This window comes from Siphateles boraxobius, unplaced genomic scaffold (assembly GCF_051911475.1).
Source record: "Siphateles boraxobius isolate OS27281-9 unplaced genomic scaffold, OSU_SipBor_1 77, whole genome shotgun sequence".
In the NCBI taxonomy this organism is placed as follows: Eukaryota; Metazoa; Chordata; class Actinopteri; order Cypriniformes; family Leuciscidae; genus Siphateles; species Siphateles boraxobius.
Genome location: NW_027509205.1, coordinates 16,849,175 through 16,870,103, shown reverse-complemented (window position 1 = coordinate 16,870,103; position 20,929 = coordinate 16,849,175). Strand labels below are relative to the sequence as shown.

At 37.8% G+C, this 20,929-nt stretch overlaps 2 protein-coding genes across 3 annotated transcripts; both read right to left on the bottom strand.

Moving 5' to 3' along the window:
- Window positions 1-21: 21 nt before the first annotated feature.
- On the bottom strand, window positions 22-3,309 carry ackr5 (atypical chemokine receptor 5). Its single transcript, XM_077218726.1, has 2 exons — window positions 2,221-3,309; window positions 22-1,664 (listed from the first exon to the last, which is right to left on the bottom strand). Exon 2 carries the CDS (start codon window positions 1,659-1,661, stop codon window positions 585-587), a length of 1,077 nt encoding a protein of 358 aa, XP_077074841.1. The 5' UTR covers window positions 1,662-1,664; window positions 2,221-3,309; the 3' UTR covers window positions 22-584.
- Window positions 3,310-5,099: 1,790 nt separating this feature from the next.
- On the bottom strand, window positions 5,100-19,093 carry pip4k2ca (phosphatidylinositol-5-phosphate 4-kinase, type II, gamma a). 2 transcript variants are annotated; one of them, XR_013198357.1, is made up of 11 exons: window positions 18,688-19,093; window positions 17,411-17,508; window positions 17,056-17,152; window positions 15,818-15,964; window positions 13,574-13,720; window positions 8,760-8,798; window positions 8,560-8,673; window positions 7,100-7,364; window positions 6,875-6,978; window positions 6,628-6,778; window positions 5,100-6,130 (listed from the first exon to the last, which is right to left on the bottom strand). XR_013198357.1 is itself a non-coding variant. In XM_077218725.1 (11 exons), the coding sequence occupies exons 1-10, from the start codon at window positions 18,847-18,849 to the stop codon at window positions 6,698-6,700; spliced, it is 1,254 nt and encodes a 417-aa protein (XP_077074840.1). In that variant the 5' UTR covers window positions 18,850-19,091; the 3' UTR covers window positions 5,100-6,130; window positions 6,662-6,697. The 2 variants fall into 2 exon arrangements, 1 of the variants encoding a protein (XP_077074840.1); XM_077218725.1 differs by having other exon boundaries at window positions 6,662-6,778; window positions 18,688-19,091.
- Window positions 19,094-20,929: the final 1,836 nt, after the last annotated feature.

Below are 20,929 nucleotides of genomic sequence, written 5' to 3'. Positions count from 1 at the left end.
ATTTAAACACAAGACCACAGATTATCAATGGTAAAAGCATTTATAGGGTATTTATACTCAAACATTACTATGATGGATAATGATTTTCCAGACATCGGTGCAGGACATGCTCAAAAACAAAATGACATTAACCTCCACGATTTGCTCCTCCTTTAACTCAAACATGAGTTTTAAAATAAATTTTATAAAATTTTTGTGACATCACATCCATTACAATATGTACAAACAAGTTGCTGAGCTCAAAAAAAGTAATTTAATCATCACTATAGGTGTTGTGATTGAGCGTATGGACAGCTAAGTGAAAGTTTCTGTCGAGTAGAACAATCAAAACAGTCTTTGAACAAACACTGGCATGTTGTTAGGGTTTTTATTACTAAGTTCCCAGATGTGACAAAAGGAACCGGTGGAAATAAAGGTTACGAAAGGTTGACAATATTTCCTTCCTTGCACTGTTAACAATACTGGCGTGAGAAAAACAGGAGACAATATGGCTAGTTACAAAGCAAATGACCAAAAACATTTGCCTCAACAAGGCCATTTCATGTGCTTTAATTCACAAAATCGTCATTTAGGAGTTTCCCTCTTCACGCGCCAATGTTGGAGTGGCTCGTGCTGGTGTTGCTGAGCTTCCGCTCTTTCACCGCAGCCGTCTCTGTGTTGTCGGCTACGGCATTAGCTGGCGTGCTGGCTGGCGGTGAAGAGAGGCGGCTGATCACTGTATTTATTAGATTGTTGCGGAAGCTCTTGCTGAGAAAGTTGTAGAGGATTGGGTTGGCGATGCAGTGAAAGAGCGACAAGCATTGCACGAGGCTAAACGAGAAGTACAGCACCCCGACTGTGTTGCAGGAGAACAGGTGCGGATCCAGGTCGTCGATTGTCAACAAGAACAACACCAAATGGTACGGTAGCCAGCAGGCCACAAAGACCAGGGAGTACACGTGCACCAACCACACGTCCCGGCGATTCTGGATGTCCGGGGATGAGTGGACGGCTCGGGCGATCAAGACGTTGCAGGTGACGATGACTGATGCCGGGCCCAGGAACTGGAATATCAGGCAAAGGAAGGAAACTGAGACGAACCACTCTGTGTAGTACTGCTCGGGAACCATATAGCAGCCCGGTTCATCCCACTCCAAAAGGTCAACGTGGACGTTCTCCAGCAAGGCCAGCACAAGCGACACGAGCCAGATCCCGGCGCAGAGCAACCAGCGGCGTTTTTGGTTTGGGGGAAAGCAGGCGGGTGAGTTAGGACGTGCCAAGGACAAGTATCTCTCAAGGGTCATGAAGGCCAGGAAAAGGGAGCTGCTGTAGAAGTTAATGACGTACACGAGGTGCGTGACCTTGCAAAGGAAGCGGCCCCACAGCCAAACCTTGTTCATGGTCACTTCCAGCATGAAGAAGGGCATGGTGAAGATCACCATTAAGTCGGATAAGCTGACATTGATGACGCAGAACAGCACGCCATTCGCTGAATGCCGCCTACGCCAATTCACCCACACCACCACAGTGTTCTCGGCCAACCCTACCATGAACAGCATCAGGTAAAGGAGGAAAAGAGCAATCCGTCGGCCATCCTCGTCAAGGTGGATGGTGCACTCGTTGACAAACCAGAGCGTGCCGTTGTAGAAGTCGTACGACGAGTTGTGTGGATCGAAGCTCATGTTCTGCAGACAGAAACAGACAGTTGTTCACTTGACCTACTGTACGGGTAAAAATTGCTACGCATGGAAAGGGCAAGAGGGACAGATTTTAGTGGAAACATTTTGTCACACAATCGTCTTAAAGCAGGGCCAAACAACTTTGGCCCACAATATATGCTGTCCTGCAGAGTTTAGCTCTAACTTTTATTGAACATACATGTCTGTAATTTTCAAGCAATCCTGAAGACTCTGCCTAGATTTTTGGGTTGCAGCTAAACCCTAAATTGGACCTCGAGGGCCAGAGTTGCCTGTCCCTTCTTTTAGAGAATTGTGTCTCAGATATTTTTTCCTAAAATCTGTCCCTTTTGCCCTTTCCCTGATCAGCCAGTTTTTAACAAGCAAGGTCCAGAGTTGCCCACCCCTGCTCTAAAAGTATTTTGGCACCAAAAATATAAAAGATTACCTAAGTTTTTGTTCCCCAATTAAAACATTCAAGCCAACCTATCCCGAGCAACTACATCGGGGATCAATGCTAATCAAATTATTATAGTTTCTTAAATGACAAGGCTAGGCGACCTACCTTGCTGTGTAGTTGCTGCCGCTGATGCTCTCAGGTTCGACCCCTATGTAGAAGCAGTCCTGGAGAAATATCACTGGAGGCTTTGCTTGACTGGAATGTTGTGTGGGATCTAGCCATACATTGGCCTGTGGGGCAAAATAAGCTCTTCCCTCTCACGTGCCTGGTTGCTCCACCGTCACACTGACAGTACATCCTCACAGGACAGGAGGGGGCTGAATCTGACAGGAAGAACTCCGAGAATCTCTTCATAGCAGATAGTATCATCCATATAACCGGAGAGAATATTTGTTTTTCTGTGAGGTATTGGTCTGAACAACGTGTGGAGCCCAGATGGAATTAAAGTGGTTGCAGGAGGGTGTGGCGCAACAACAAAATGAGGATTATGCACAAGCCCCAGGGTGTATATGTTACACGTTACCCTAAGCACAGCAAATCTGTACTAATAAGCAGGCACATGATACTCTTATTGGTCGCTAAACACATTATGAATTATGCCTGCTAATGTGTTTGAAGCGAGATTCACTGTTTTAAACAATTGCAGTACATCTCTTGCATTTTCTTCTCAATAACCAAAATTTTGCACATATCATTAATTAGTATTTTTTATACAAAGTGGAAACTGTATGTGTATAAAATAAGCTTTTACATGTGCTAATTAGCATATTAATGAGATCTACATGCAAATTAGGCAAAACCAAGCAATTTATAATTAAGATGCAAAATTCGCAATACTACAATACACATTTTTGAAACATAATTAACGTTAAAACTTTATATGTTGCATGATTATTATAGCAGAAATCGGTTGTTCGTGTGTCTAAATGAGCTCAGTCCAATTTTATTAACGAAAAAGTGCTTTTTATGATTATGAATTTAGGTGCTTGCTGCAGGGTGTCTCTACACAAATTAATAAATTAATTAAATAAAAAGAAATTTACAGTGTCCAATTGCTGCACACCATAATAAACACCACAGTTCAACTGTGAATTATTTAGATATGCTTGACTATTTTGTTCTAATCTGAACACAAGTTAAATCTGTAGGGGCCTCTGGGAGTTTTCCAGATGATCTTTTCACAGTTCTGAAAGTCTAGAAGGAAAAAGAAATATTAGCTGGTTTGTGCCTGATATGCTGAAAAAACAGAGCCCTCAGCAAGACAATACCAGGAAATGCTTTGGTGTTCGAGTGGCAGGCAGAGCAAGAGAGAGGTAGGAAGCCAGCCGTACATCAAACCCCATCACAACACCCCCGGCATACCCCACTGACCATTTCAGCAACTGCTACTGAGGTTGAGAACACTACAGAACGATCACTTATCTAATCTGACTTAAAGGGATAACTCACTCAAAAATGAAAATCTTGTTATTTACTCAACCTAATGTTGTTCCAAACATGTATGTTTCTTTCTTCTGTTGAACACAAAAGAAGATTTTTTTTTAAGTCATGTTGGGAACAAGACAGTTGACGGTAGACATTGACATCCATAGTATTTTTTTTTCCTACTATGGAAGCCAATGGCTATCGACAACTAATTGGTTCCCAACATGACTTAAAAAAATCTTCTTTTGTGTTCAACAGAACAAAGAAACTCATACAGGTTTGGAACAACATTAGGGTGAGTAAATGATGACAGAATTTTAATTTTTGGGTGAGCTATCCCTTTAAAGACACCCATTTCTGCCTAACAGTTTATGGCTTCAAAGAACAAATGTCTGAAATGTTGTGGTTGGGTTGACTTTAGCGTTTAGACATTTCTGTTTAAATAATACTTTGAAAATGTTAATTTATAACAAGTCCATCAGCAAAAAATGGATTACTGCTTACTGAATATTATGCAGTATACACTGCAGACTACTTACTACTAAAACGTTTTTTTTTTTCCTAAAACACATAGAGATTAACATTTGAAACAGTTGTATGCTACAATATCATCATACAGGTGACACTGCTACTGTAGGTTGCATTTAATTGTCAGTGGAAGCCAGTTTTAATAAATCCATTATTGTTTTTAACCCTTAAATATTAACCCTCAATTTTACTTGTATATTTACTTTATGATGGCCTTTTACAGGGCTTTAACCCAAATCTGTATGAGCTTCTTTCTTCTGCTGAACACAAAAGAAGATATTTTGAAGAATAGTTGACGGTAGCCATTGACTTTCATATGAAAAAAAAAAAAAAACTATGAAAGTCAAAAATTCTTCAAAATATTTTCTTTTGTGTTCAACAAAGAAATTCAGAAAGGTTTGGAACAACATGAGGATGAGTAAATGACAAATCATTTTTGGGTGAACTATTCTTTTAAACGAGGGTTAAAAATTGGCCTTAACCCAGCACAGTATGAAAAGCCTTTAGGAGAATAATGTGACGCTCTGAACTCCGTGTCCCAGCTACTCTTACGACCACAAGAATCCGTCAGCAGTTTGTTAGACGATTAGCTTTCCCCCCTGCATGCTCCCCATTGTTTAGAGTACATATTTTTGTCAGTGAGACAGGAAAGAGTTTGTCAGCAAAATCACAGCTCCTGGAAAGGCCTATAGGTGGATCCTATCCTTGACCCTCTTCATATGCGGGTCCAGATATCACGGAGGCCCCGGTTAAACTACAACGACCTTATTTTAGTTCTAAAATGATGTGTTATTTTAACATACTGTATACAGTATATACATGCACACACACACACATATATATATATATATATATATATATAAATATAAAAAAGCAAATACTTCTATTTGTTATTTTATAAATATATACTATTATTTTAAAATGTAGAAAATATAAATAATTAATGAATAGTTAGTCCAAACGGTTGACTAAAACTGTATACAAATCTAGTATATGTCAATGTGGACTCAATTTCTGTTTCATCCAATACATAGCAAAAAAAAAAACATTTTTATTGTAATTACAGTCGTTATGTGCATTATGTGAGCACAATGTAACATCATCTTAAGGTGTTAAAACAGCTCTAAAAATACAGTTTACAATTACAACTGTTATGGATATAATTGTGCCATACAAACCTAAAATGAATAAATAACAGAAACCATGTTTTTGGAAATTTCTGAAAAATATATTTGGTCCAAACACTGATTTGCAAATAAATAAAATGCAACAATAAGGCATTTTTTTATACTAAATCAGCTCTGTGTTGCTAAAGTATTTCTACTACAAAATACCTCTTTTCGACATTAAGGCTAACTGCGTAAAATAGCTCAAATAAGAGAAAATAATAGTGTGTGCTCCATCCGTTCATACAAACAGTCAGCATTCAATTCATAATATTACTTTAATCTAGACCCTTACTGTACACTTAGGGTCCCCAGCTGGTCTTTTTTATTTTTATTTGTTATTTTTTTACAAAGTATCTTGTTTCCCTCCTCACAACATTCTTGTGCTGCATATCAAGTGAAGCTAGCATGCACTTAAAGCATCAGACAACATGAGTTTCTGCTATTCCTCCAGAATCGGTTCAGCAAATGGTTAAGGCGGTGGATTCTCTCTCTGCCAATCCAAAGTCCAAAGAGAGAGAGGGAGAGAGCACACCAAGAACAAGTTATGTCACTGCTACAGGTTTTGGAGTCATATCTCCTTAAAAGATTAGGCAATGTTCCCATGTTTGTGGGTTGTCTCACATGGGTTACGATTCGTGTGAATCTAGTTCTATTAATTTGTGAAGATGCACTTAATGAATGTAGATGTAGTGTGGATGAGAATGTGAAGTTCCCATCAACATATCATGCTTAAATATTGTGCTATGAAACTATATGAAAATATGACAGCACAGCCAACAGGCGCTAAAAGATATCAACTAATCAATATGACGACAGTAGATAGAAACTGCAGAAAAATGTTGAGTGAATCTGACAAAGCCTGTGAAGTACATGTGTCCGGTGCATATTTCATCCTAAAATTCAAAAGAAAGAAATAAGATATTATATTTTGATTAAAAATTAAGCCTGTTAAGTCCATTAGTTTTTTGTATTCACAAATTATTTTCATTACAATTAAGCACATTTCTCCTCCAAATTCTCATTATAATGAAAAAAAAAAAAATTGTATATCTGAATAAAAATAATTGAACATGCACTGTATTATTGTAATTAGTATGTGTGTTTGTATTATATATATATATATATATATATATATATATATATATATATATATGCATATTCATAGCAGTAACAGTATTTTTTATAAAAAGTATGTGTACTTGTGTGTCTGTGTACGAATGCATGCAATGAGATTCTCAAAAAATAAAATAAAAACATCTGGCCATATTACAGTAATGACAATTTTGGGGAGGGGGAAAATGTGTTTTATTGTCATAAAAATAATGTTCCAATTAAATATAACTTGATGGATCTAAATAGGCCTAATTTCTGCAATGCAAAATATAATTACATTTTTTTATTTTGATTTTGGGGTAAAATGTGACCTTGTGATAAATGTGGATAAGGACACCCAGAGTTGGTTACGCAAAAATGTTGGAGATGAATTCCCGGAATCGTTTGGCATACTGCTCTGGGTGAACCGTAGATATTTCAGCACCAGCCTGAAAGGAAGGAAAAGAAAGAGTCATGTATACTTTAACCTCCCATATATCTGAATTATATTGGACAAGTGTGCATTAAAAGTGTTTTTCCCTTACGCCATGTTTAACGGTCTTTGCTGCGTGGGCAGCTTTCTTCTTAGTGTCATACTGTGTCAGCACGTCAATGAGGCCCATGAAATACACCTCCCTGCGTGGCGCTCCTGGAATCCAACACAAACACACGTAACATACTTTTCCCATTTCCCTCTTTCATACATGCTTAACACAGGGTGGGTTTCGATGGGTCCCTCCCCACCCTCCGTTTTACAGGCCAGAACTTACCTGTTGCACTTTTGACAGCGTATACGTCAACGTAAGGGTCAAATTCTCCAGGGCCCAGGGGTTTGAAGGAGTTCATGTAACCAGCGATGCCCTCCGGCGACGTGCCGTAAGAGCCGACCTGTGCAGCCGGAGCAAGGCCGTTCTCGGGATCAGTGTCATCTTCACAGCAGGGCTCCTCTGCATCTTCATCGTCCCGCTCGCCACGGACAACGTCATGGATGCCCAGCAACAGGCTGTAGTCCATTATCTTCAGCTTCACCAGGAACTATCATCATGGAAAGATAAATGGAAATATTAACATCACCATTTTATAACCTCTTTGCGGTTCATGCTCCAGTAGTTAGTTTGGTAACACTTTACTGTAGTTTAGGGTCCAATTCTCACTATTAACTAGTTGCTTATTAGCATGCATATTACTAGGGTATTGGCTGTTTATTAGTACTTATAAAGCACATATTAATGCCTTATTCTGCTAACCATATTCTACATCCCTTAATTCTACCAATACCTAAATATAACAACAACTTTACTTACTATTAATAAACAGTAATTGGGGAGTTTATTAAGGCAGTAGTCATAGTTAACAGTTAATTAATCGTGAGAATTTGACCCTAATTTAAAGTGCGTTTATATGCACTAATTTTCATCAATTGGAAGGAATCCAATTTTTATAAACCAAAGACTTTAGGTATGCAAAGACGGTGCACTCATATTACTATGAATGGGAGAAAGTGCAACGTGTAATATGGTGAAATAAGCCCCGCCTTCTAAATAAGAGAACCAATCGTCAAACGCAAACTGCAGTGACGCACATTGGCTGGACCAATCATGAAAATGCAGATTTCTGTCACGATTTGAGCGTTTAGAAACAAAATGTAACAAAAATGTAATTGGAAGCTTTGTGAACAGCTTTGGAGAATTTAATGTTTCCCAATTCAAAGAGATAGAAGCTGCACTTGCATGACTGAAAAAGCTGCTCAAGAAGCGCTTCAAAGATGACCTCCGAGTGAAACGACTTGCCTTAAAGCGACTTTGTAAGGAACCCCAAAGCCTGGTTTCACAAACAGGCCTTAGATTATGCCAGGATTAGGCCTTAGTTCAATTAGGACATTTAAGTAGTTCTAATAAATGTGCCTTAGAAAAAAAACATTACTGGTGTGCATCTTGAGACAAAACAATGGCTCTGTATGACGTAGAATGTAGGTAAACAAATGCATCATGGCACTGCACATGTCCGATTGAGACAAGAGTCCGATTCAAGCTTTTGCATCCTTAATTTTTTCCTGTTGAATGGATTATTTCAGGTGCACACCACCCCTTACGATCTGATTAAAATTTCAGTTGGATCGATCAAGGTGTTTACACGAAGTCTGTTCAGTCCCATCAATCCAATTACTAACAGATTATCTGAGTGCATGTAAACATGGCTAGAGTAAAATACACATTTTTAAAAAGTTTACCTCTACATCTCGGTTTAGCTTCTCCATAATCTTCTCTTTCTGTTCCTCTGTCACATACACCTTCTGCATGTTATTTCTGAAATCCACATCTTTAAAAGTGGGCAGCTCTTTTACCTGCATTAGAAGAAGCAAGAATGTCAAGACCGAAGAGTTTGTGTCTGATTTTGTATCAGGTAACTTTACCTGGACTGATGTCCTACCTTCTCTTTGTCACTGGCCTCACGATCTACCAGGGATCCCTGAAGAACACACAAAGTTAGACACTTCATGACAGTCTTGAGTGTCTCTTTCGTTAAATGCATCAGATGCTCTAACTAACAGACAGTTGATGTGGAGTTTTAGTCTGTTGTACATCATAAGTGCAATCAGGATCAACATAGCAATAAACAAGGTAGTGGGTGTTAAATGTAGGGTAGGCAACTTGTTATAATACACTTTTTGTTATACTGGATGAAACTCTCTTCACATTGCTTCACATGATAGCAATCAATAATAGAAGTGGTAAATATTAAAACATATTATCTTCTTTGGAAGTCTCAGAATCAAATATTTTTACAGTTCCTCCTCAACCAAAAACAACAAGCTTATGTTGCAATCACGCCATGTTGTAACCGTAATTGTACGAGATGGCAACCCCTGACACTCTACCCGGATCTGTTTACGTCCTTGAACTCGGATTTATGTAGGGCCGAAACTAGCGATTATTTTTTCAATGGATTAATCTGTTGATTATTTTTTATGGTTAATCTATTTCCTGAATGGTCAATTAATCCTTTAGTTAATTTACCCAAAAAATAGCCAATAATTTCTATTCAATCTCTTTAAGAACTTTTATCTAATGATATTATTTATCACAAAAGATAAGGTTTATGCAGTGTAGGCCTAATTAGGAAAGGTGTTTACTATGGCTGGTTCACGGTCACTTTTTGGGATTTACAGCAGCAACTGCTTACAAGTGTGAATCCTGAAATGTTTTGTTAATTCAGGAGATTAAATGGGAACTTGGCAACCCTAGCCATTTCTTCGCTGATTTTCACTTTTGTTGTCGCATGTTGTCACCCCCTACAGCTGTGGGGCGTATATTTCACAAAACTGTCGTAAAAAAAAACTCACTTGCGGCCCCTCCTCCTGCTTTCTACCGCTGCTCATGTGCATTTGTTATTATCGGAGCCGGCCAACTTTATCGTGTGGAGCGGTGTCTACCGAGGTGGGTAATACATCATGCACATTGAGGGGGCCGCGTGTGTTTGTCGAATTGCCGTAAAGCAGTTTGTGTTTCTCGCTCGTTCTCGCTTCTCACGAGACTTCCTATTTCCAACTTACCGGGACGTTAGTCCCCATGTTGTAAGGTTGGTTTTCCACCTGGGAGTGCTGGGGGGAGCGGGAAAAGTCATCATTTTCACCAGAACAGGTTATTTAACCATCCAAATGATTTCTAAACGGTTTTATTAAGTTGAAATAGTTGCCAAGTTCCCCTTTAAATTAGCTGATTCAGGTATGACATCACTTTGTAGGCCAAAACATGGAAACGAGTTAGCATTTTAGCACTTCCGGTTCCATTGTCCCGAAGTCAATGGGTTTTTTTAATGGGATTTTTGTAAATGGCAAAAAAAGGTCTGTGGTTAACTCAACCTCAAGACACTTTCATGTTTTATTCTACTACATAAAATACATCAGTATTACCCCACTCTGGACTTTTTTAAGCGGTTACATAATTGTAATGAAAAAGGTGGTTGCTAACAAGTGGCTAAATGGGACTACAGAGGCGAGGAGAGAAAACATCACGGCGAACATGTAAACTCAGTCCGCTTTTACAGCCTTGTTATGCTTATAATTGTGCTCTTATAAACTATTCTAACTCAAACTTTCTGCTAAAATGTTTTCAGATAGAAACTGAAAGAGTTGTCAGAAGCTTTGTGATAGTGAGGTTGAAGTCGTGGGATCGTGGTGTAGTTAGTTTATAGCCTAACATTTAGCTTTTTACTTCTGGGGACTGCATTTAGGCTTCAAAATTCATGAAAGTTGTGTTCATATTCATAGCTAGCTTAATATTTGTTAGCCTCTCTGGAATTGCCTACCCTACCTTTAAGGTCTGTTCACACAAGGTGCAAAAACAAAGATACTCCTGCCATTCACATACTTGATAATAGTTATAGCATTATTATTATTATTATTTGGGGTCAGTCAAATTTTACTCATGAAAATAATACTTTTATTTAGTAATATTGATTTAAAAAAGTGACAGTAATATTTAAAATGTTACTAAGGATTTCTATTTAAAATAGATGCTGTTATTTTTTTTTATATTCATCAAAGAATCCTGAAATCACGGTTTCCACAAAAATATCCATTGAAATTAATTGAACTTATCAAATAAAATAATAATAATAATAATTTACTAATATATATATATACATATATATATATATATATATATATATATTCCATTTAGGCGTTTGTGGAAGAAGCCTATTTGGTGGTAGAAAGTGACAGTTCTGCAGTAAAAGTTTATGGAAGCCACTATGAAATAGTAAAGGAAGTAATTTTCGAGTTTATATCTTATTCTGATGCCCCCCCCATCCCGAGATATGAACTCTTTTTTCTCTCAGAATTGTGATATAAACTCACCATTGCGAGCTATAAAGTCAGAGTTGTAAAAAAAATATGTTTTAGGTTTAGATCTTATCTATGTAAAATGTTAAAGGTATTGTAGGTAGAAATCCCCAAAAATACTTTTTTCCAAATTATTTCAAACTGTCTTTATATATCAATGCATAATTAAAATGTAAGTACTCTGGAAAAGAAATTATAAAAATCGAGTGTCTGTAGTCCTCTCAGGACTGTAATAAACACATCTCATTATTCCATTCGGGACGATGATTGGCTGGGGCGACTGTCCCTCTCCCTCGCTACCATGGATACCACCTCTGCTGATACAGGAGCAGCCCAAATGCGCGCACCCGTTTGAAGAGGCACGGAAGCTAATAATAACAATTATGGCAGAGAAAGAACAGTCAAAATTCTCAGTACCTGCAATGAATGCATATAGAGGCAGCGAAGTCAAACAACTTAAAAAAAGGAAGACAGTATTTGAAAAGGCTATGAACAAAAAGTCTTTGGATAAATAAAGAAATCATACGAGAGTCAATATCGGCGGGCTTTTCCAGCGGTGGCGACAACTGAGGGTTCTCAAGGGGCTGAAAAATGACTCCATGATGGCTCTATTTCTGCTGGACAGGTAATCTTGCTGTTTTCATTTTGATTGCATTTATTTTTTCATGAAGCATGTCTCACTAGCACACGTAGCTACCTAATATAGCTACCTAACGTTACGTAGCATAACTAACATTACACTGGCTCAGCTATGACAGTGTAACTTTGGTGTCGACTGGTATAACGTTACTGTAAGTGAGCCAGGGTTGAGACGATAAATAAGCAATAGGCCTATCTGCAGTTGAAAGCTGTTTTGTTTAATTTCGCCAAATCTAACTTTAGGTTACAAAGTTTAGGGGATCTATTTTTATACCTAGCTTTACCCTCTGCCTAAACTTTGTTCCTATTTTCACCGTGAACTCTACCTGCTCCGTTTTTTCACGTTTGGTTTGTTGTTATATGCTCTACATATGTTTACCTATGTCTTTATGTTGTATCTGTATGTGCTATACAATATATGTTGTGTGTGTGTGTTATATTATCTTGGGTCTGCAATGCAGTTGTGAGAAGGTGTTTGAGTGTATGTTACTCAGTTTATCTGTAAACAATCTTATGTTATGAATCTTACAAATTCACCTTCATCACAGTGTAACTTATAGTAACGGCAAACGTGTATCAATGAAGCTATTTATAGCTTTGCCTTATATTGAGTTTGATTCCGTTACAAGCTAGTACAATATTTTAAACTTTACCAGTAGCCTATCGATATGCAAGCTTGATGGTGAGTACTAACAGCCATGTTAATTGTTTATATTCATACTGATACAGTTAGTTATTTTATTACTTGTGATTCTGACATGATGTCACTACATCTTGTAAAGCTGGTAAACGCGTCCGACTCTTCCAGCTGAGCGAACTGCCGGGATCGCGCGTTCATTTGTTTTGGGGGCGTGGCTTTGGAAGGAGCCGAGAAGGGAGGGGGTGGGAGTTAATGGAATAATGAGCTGTGTTTATTGCAGTCCTGAGAGGACTACAGACACTCAATTTTTATAATTTCTTTTCCAGAGTACTTACATTTTAATTATGCATTGATATATATAAAGATAGTTTAAACAAATTTGGACAAAAAGTATTTTTGTGGATGTCTACCTACAATACCTTTAAAGAGTAACTAAACCCTAAACAAACTTTTTTTAGTTAATGATCTGTAAGAATGGGGCTTTATTAGTACTGTTCATTGATTCGAGTAACTTTTTTGACATTTGTGTATAAAGTGTTTTAATTCTACAATATATGGTGTAAAAACGTCTGAGTGCTGCCCTCTTCAGGTTGAACGGTGGCTACTGCAGTTTAATTTTCCTATTGGATGTTTGGGGTGGTTCGTGACGTAAGGGGTTGTTGGTGAGGTGCACGCCCCCCTCCGCTGGGCTCTGCCCACTTTACCAGCATTTTTCAAATATTGCCAGTGGGTGGAGTCAGGCTCTGATCAGGGGTTTAGTTACCCTTTAAGGGTTCAATATATGCACATTTTTTTTGTCCTTTTTTTTGTTGAATTTCCTCCACAGGAATGTACTGTTTCAATTTACAGCTTTGACAGTGAAACCCAGCAGTCAGTTCATCAATGACAGGTACATCTGAGATACTATTCATGAACTACTCATCAATCATGTCCACCTAAATCTCTTAAACCAGGTCTAAGGGGATGTGACGCATGATGTAAGTGCTGTTTGCTTATTGCTCAAGAAGTTAATGATTTGCAACGACAAATATCAATCATGCTATGAAAAGTTAAGTCCCACAGCATCAGTCATAAACATCCTGATGAATCAGCAACATCTCAGCTGCGAGGAACTGCCCCTACCTTCAGATCGTATTTCCTGTGGACAACGAGTCTGTGGCTGAACATGTTCCTCATGACGATCAGGTACGTGTCCTCACTCTCCACCGTAACACGGTACATGCCCAGAAACTGAGGGAGAAGTGTACTGCCATGACACTTCACTATATGCTGTGAGACACAACACAAAACACAAAGAATTACATTTCGTGAGCTTTACCCATAGAGTTTATGGTTAAAATGTTCATGCAATGGCACATAGTTCATAAACAATGAACTTTGGATAGCATATGGTATCCAGTACTAAAACATACCCACAGGCAAAATAAATTAATGTTTTTCTCTGTCTGCATCATTGACCAACTAAACTAACTTGATATCAGCGCAGTGCTGCACTAAAGCTGCATGGAATATGAAGGGAAATATTCCATGCAGCATGTCAATAGCACTTAAAAGCAAATATCAGCTTATAATTTAATAACAATTTTGTTGAGACGTGAAACGTGTGCACCCTCAGGACATGTCGTGTATATAAAGGCAGTGCAAATGCGGAAGCACAGTCTAGATTAAAATCTACTCATTCAGCTACAATGGAAACTGTTAAACAAATTCACACATACTTTTCTCATGGCTGACATGGCACTGTAAACAAGCCAGAAGCACACAAACGCTAAACTAACCTATAATTCACATGAACGCAGCCACACTGCGTTAACGTCTTAAAGAACTCTTAAAATGTTTTATATATATATATATATATATATATATATATATATTAAAAACATAAGTCCCCTTATTTTTAAGACAATTCATGACAAACACACCTAAGAATTTAATTATACAATGGTAACCCAGAACTTTATCATGATGCCATATGCGTCATTATACACATCGCTGTATCCACTATAAACATGACATACTGCACCTACTACACCTTTAAATAAGCACCCAGAACAACAAAGCTCATTGTCAATCATAAAAAAGGAAATTTACCTAAATCAAGGAAGTGCGATGGAACATGAAAATGATTTCAGTGACTGAACAAGTTTGGATGACAATGTAAAGAGGAAATGAACGAAAGGGCGTGTGGATCACAACTGGGAAAAACAAAACATAAAAATAGCTGGAGTCTGAATTCTTTGATGGATTATTTCTCCAACACAAGCACAATTGTGTAATAAGTAAACTACACTGCCCAGCCAAAAACAGAAAAGTCGCTGTTTGGATTTAAATAGGACTTAAGAGTCTTTGATTGGATCATTATTTCAGTGATAATTATGTTTCTAGCATGGTATATGTTTGGCAACAGTTCTTCTAACCCTAATTGAGTAAGTGTGTAGCTTTTCATTTCGTAGACAACCATTTAGGAAGACACATCATGGCCAAATTCCAGGATGACAATGTCAAGATTCATCAGGCTCAAACTGTGAAAGAATGGTTGGGAGGGAGCATGAAGAATCATTTTCACACATGAATTACCACCTCTGAGTTCAGACCTTACATTTATTTAAAGTCTTTGGGATGTTGATCTTTACCAAATAAATCACCTCTTGATGGAAATAACATAACATTTATTTCCATCAAAAGATGCATCAGGTTTTGGTAAAGGTCTTGTATTGACAATGCAAGAGTCCAGCACTCTGTAGAGTCTCCTCCAGCACATCCCAAAGACTTTCAATGAATTTAAGGTCTGGACTCAAAAGTGACAATTCATTTGTGAAAATGACTCTTCATGCTGCCTCACACTCCATCAATTAGGGTAAGAAGAACTGTTGCCAAACATATAACATGCTAGAAACATAATCATCACTGCAATAACGATCCAGCTATAGACTCTTAAGCATTTGCCTATTTAAATCCTTTTTTTTTGGCCGGGCAGGGTATAATGACATACAAATAAGTATAAGAAAGTGGACAGCAAAAAAAAGTTCAAAGTATAATACAAATGCAATACAATGTGTCTGTATTTTTTACAACCAGCTTTTAATTTTTGAAGCTAAAGCTTAATAAATAAGACAAAGCCTCCTGACAGTTTTGTTGGCATACTTGTTTTTGTTGGAAAAGATATCAATTTCATTTAAACAGATGATTGGACTGTAGCAGTCTTACCTGACCTGATCTGATAACTCCCTACATAAATACCAATGTTTTTAAGACACTCAGCTATCACATTTTCATGAAAGATACAGCTATTGAGCAGATATTAATTATCTGCATATGTTGGAATAATGATTCATGACCTGTCCTGACCAGAACATTGTGAGATACCTGGTGATACTCGGACAGAATGTTGTGCATGTCGGCTACTTCTTCGCTGGAGATGTGCTTCACTATCAGCGTACGGTCATAGGACGTGAAGAGAAGACCTTCTCCCTGTCCATCGCCTTTCATGGGCGCACTGCGGGCCAGGGATACCTGATGGAAAACATCCATGCACACATGAAAACTTCAGACCAAATTTATCAGTAGTATTAAGAAGAAAATAAATAATAAAATACTTTTGAGAAATGACAACAACTGCTTGTATATATTTGAGAAGTTTAAAATGTCCAAATACAAGCTGATTTATCAATAGGGGCTTTTGTACCGGGTAGTTCTAGGAACTTAGTTCAAGGATCTAGCCACCAGGGTGTTTCCCCGAGAACGAATGGTTCACCCTAGGAACATTTTCTTGGTTGAATTCGCACCGCCAGTAGGAACTCTGAAGTGACGCAAGCCACGCTTGTTGTTGTGACTTATTTTGACGGCGATGAGAACGCCACAGCCTGAGAACACACATGCTCGCAATCTCCGTGTTCATTAGTTTACGATCTGTCTGACCGTCCTGTCTAATACGTTATTAGATAGATCTGTTATACGTAGGAAACAGACAGTATATGAAAAAAGGTATTAGCGTATGCTGTGTGGTTCATGTCCAGTGTTGCTAGCTGAACAGAAATACATAATCATGTGTCGCTGGGTCCCCTCAAAGTTGTGTTGGATTTTCTCCTCAGTATAAAAGTTAAGAGGCCCATCTATCACTGTTTTCCATGTTCATAGAGTTAGTTTCTGTAGTAAATATATAGGCTATAATCTGTGATTACACAGTTTTTTTTTTTTTTTTAATGGCGGGTGCAAGTGTTTCTCGGGCGTTTGGCCAATCAGCGTACATTAACGTCACTGGTAGTTCATATCGTGCGGGTTTAGACCCTAATCTGAAATAGGAACTAAATTAATTCCTCCAAAAGGAGTTCCTAAAACTAAAATCGTTCCTAATTCCTGCGGTGTGAACATGCCAACAAACGTGTACTTCGGCCAATAGTTCTAGGAACTATCAAAAGGTTCCTCTGGTGCGAAAGCCCCTAATGGCTGCATTGCATCATATTTTTTAAAAAGTTTCACCCTAGTTACGAGAATATTAAAGTGTTTTTTGGATGCATGTAATGTAAACGAATAGTAGGAGACCTCCAAAATAAAACTAGGAAAATAACATACTTGGGCACTTTAAATAAAGGAAAAAAGGTCACCTGGTAATCAAGATCTTCAATTCCAAATCGCTCCCTGAGGTTCCTGAAAACTTGTGGACAGTACTCCTTAAATTTAAAATGGCCTGGAAGATTCTCCCTGTAAGGCACAGAATGGTCATTTTACACTTGCATTGAAAGCCTTTTCAGTATACTGCATTTCACACTCTGCATTTCCCATCATCTGAAGGTAAAATGCTGCATTAATGTGGCTGTTTTGCAGAAAAGCTGCCAATTACAACCTTTCAATGTCATTACATCAAAATAAGGGTAAACATGTTCCTACTGCAGGTGTAGGCACAGCACACACTGTGCAATGACAATGTGTATAAAATAATGATGTGCTTTTGATAAATACTTGTTGAAGAGATGGTTGTTCACTTTAATTTTGGTGTTGGCTTTGAAGTCGTCAGGGAGCAGCATGACGGGCACTGGAACTTGATTTAAATCATTTATCTGGAAAATGAATTTAAAAACATTATCTGAAATGAATTTTGCACTGGCAGATTTGAGATCCATAACCCAACACTGAATGGCTCAATGTATGTATATGCCCTCTTCTGACAAGTCACTGCATGAAGATTTCCCAGGCTTCTAATTATGTAACATCCAAATGCTTCATAACACAAACTTGCAACTAAAGGCAATTACTTCCCAATACCTCGAAAGTCTTAAAGGAATGTGTACAGGATTCCTGTTGGAATTTCAATCATAATTTGAACTGCATTTAAATCATTTGGATTGACTGCATGGTTAGTGTATTTTGATTAAATTGTTTCTAAACATGTATATGATCATATGTATATATACATATATAAATAGGGAAAAGTATTATATGGAAAAGAAAATTTAAGATTATAAATGTATATTTTTACAATATTGACTTTCTCTGAAACAGTTAGTGATGAAAATTCGGAGTCTAGTCAAACGGTTCTTTCGAACAGTGACAATGAACCGTTCAAAGCAACGATTCAGTGATTCGTTTACCTCGTGACATTATTATTACATTACGTAGTCCCTGTCATTCCAGAGTGGCATATTACATCCTCTAAAACGTCACAATAAAGTCATATATGGGCACATATGTTTAATACGTTTAGTAATATGGGTGATTTTTGTAATTAGGATATACGTGTGCCATTTCAATGAAGCCGCGATTCAGATAACAAAAAAACCCGTTTCAGAATCTAACAGTAAATTGTATTTCAATTAAACTTTACTAAAATTAACAATACGAGTCAGACATGTCATAAACAGCCGACTACAATCGGTTGAACGTGTCGGACTAGGACCAATTCAGTCTGTGATTCGTTCAGGAAACGGCGAGACTGTTAGCTGATGCTTTCAAAGATTCGACTCAAAAGAACGATTCCTTTACAAATCGGACATCGCTCGCTAGCAACAGTTGCAAATCCGCCGCGTGCATTGAAACAATGTATATCCGGTTTGCGCGTGACCTCATATGTCAATACCATATCAATAACAGTGCACACTAATCTTGCATTTTATTAATATTACTATAGACAATGCTTTAAATATCTCATATCCCCAATATACGTGATCGCAGCTAACTGTTAGCTTATAAAATGGCAGTTGTGTGATGTAGGATGTAAAGTGAATCAAAAACCACCTTACCGAATGATTAACGCCCCACATGAACACGCTGAGCATCGGGTCGCTCGCCCGGAACACTTTCACCTTCTGCTGCACGAAATGTTTCTTTTTGGTCTTGGTTTTGGGGGCGAGCATGACCATCGGGCTGGAGGCGCTGCCGGTGTTACCGAGCGACGCCATCATCACTGTCGGTCACTCCCCTGTAACGCAGCAGCAGCGGTCTGATTTCCTCTCGGATCTCCCTTGGTTCCTGCTCCGGTTCCTCTAACTGACAATCAAGGGTCGAACAGCACAAGCGCTAAGCTAATCCGCGGGGGCCGGTTTTCCGCTGTGTTTTGCAGGCCCAGATGGACCGATTCTCCATGGAAGTGAACAACACTAGGTTGCTGAAGTGTGGCAGTGATCCAGATGCTCCTCCCACAAGTTCAGAGGAACAAATCTTGATGTATTGTGACAGCTGGAATGTGTGTCAGGCAGGATCTCACCTGTGTGTACGTCACGGGTTTTACAGGTGAGATGAGACAGTGAAAAATATAAGTATTTATCTAAACATAACTATTGAACTCGTTCTTGCTAGTGACATGAATGACATATTATTTAAACAAACCGTTCATTTTGAATTGGATCTTTTCATTGATTCAGTTGAACCGATTCACAATATCGGTTCGTTCACGAATTGGACTGGATCGAACCTTATTTATATTATATTAAAAAAGGGATTCATGTGTCTTTCTTGATTTTTGGTTTCGAATGTCATTCTAAGCAAATGTCTGTTTATGAACTTTTTAAAAGATGGCTTCCCTGTCAAAACATACAATTATGGGAATATAGGCCTACTGGAAAATAAAATGCTATACATTAAATAACACATTTCCATATGGAAATAATAACAAACGGAGCAATTCCAATAGGGTCCTCACACCACCTATTGCTTGTACTTCAATATACAATATACTGCAATATATGCATGAATGAACCATGTATGGCTATACTATATATATATATACTACAGGGCCGTTGAATGCTTGAATCTGATTGGTTGACGAACGTTCTGGTGTGTAATTATTTTCAAGAAAACGCAGGGCTAAAGTAGTTCCAGGCAGGTCTTGACCGCATTACAGTTCCATATCTCTTCGCGTTATTTATCACAATAAATAAAATATGTAGTCCTTTCTATAATCAATAAAAAAATTAAACTGAATATATAAATAAATTGATAGTCCTGCTGCACGGGTTTTCGTAATTATTGCAGATAATATAACAAATAAATAATTATTATAGGCCTACCTATTAAAATGGCTTTGTGTTTCATTTATTAGACTAGTCTACTGTCAATAATAGAAAAAAAGAATGAACGAATTGAAACGAATTGAATAAATAAATTAATAATAATATTGACGCACATGCTTTTCTGTCTCATTAACATCTCTCTCTCTCTCTCTCTCTCTCTCTCTCTCTCTCTCTCTCTCTCTCATAACTACATTAATAATAGCGCGTTCAGTCTGTGTTCATAGTCGTGTTTAAAATCTGCTACTGTCGATGGAAACAGTCAGTCTTCGAAGGTTTCAGCAAGTCGTTATAAGTGCGCCCCACTGATAGGGCTCAAACCTCTGTTAATTACTCCAAAATGATGCGTTTTGGAATTAGCAACGGAGGCATGTGATTAGATGCGTAAGAAATTAGTCCTACATAAAAGAGTGTTTTAATGACAAAAACCTGACAAACGTCTTGAAATACATCATCTGAACAATGCTTCGAGGTGTGGTAACTGTAGAATAAGCGGAATAATTGACTCCGGGCCGTTGAATTATTAGAAAAATAATGCCAGCCGAGGTGGTAATGCAGTCACGACGCGGAGGATGTTGTCAAAGGATGTCGCCTTAAATATAAAATGAAGACAAAAACTGTACTAGAATTTTAAATTAATTAATTTATCTTTCATGACTTAATGCTTAAAGCTAAACACATATTCATACACTTTTATCTCACTTTATTGATTAGATATATAGTTACACATTTCATAATGTCATATTTTTCAATATACCAAACGTGGCGATTCCTTATGTATTATTAAACATATTGTAATATATTAATACAGTATATTATTCTGAATATTCAATATAGCCTATTAAAAATAAAATTGGATATTGGTTGTTAATCATATAGGCCCGCAGGAAATATATTTTGGCGCATAGCTAAGGCGCAGCTTTAGTCCATTTTCTCACATTAATATGATACTTCCCGAGACAAAAACATTTTATGA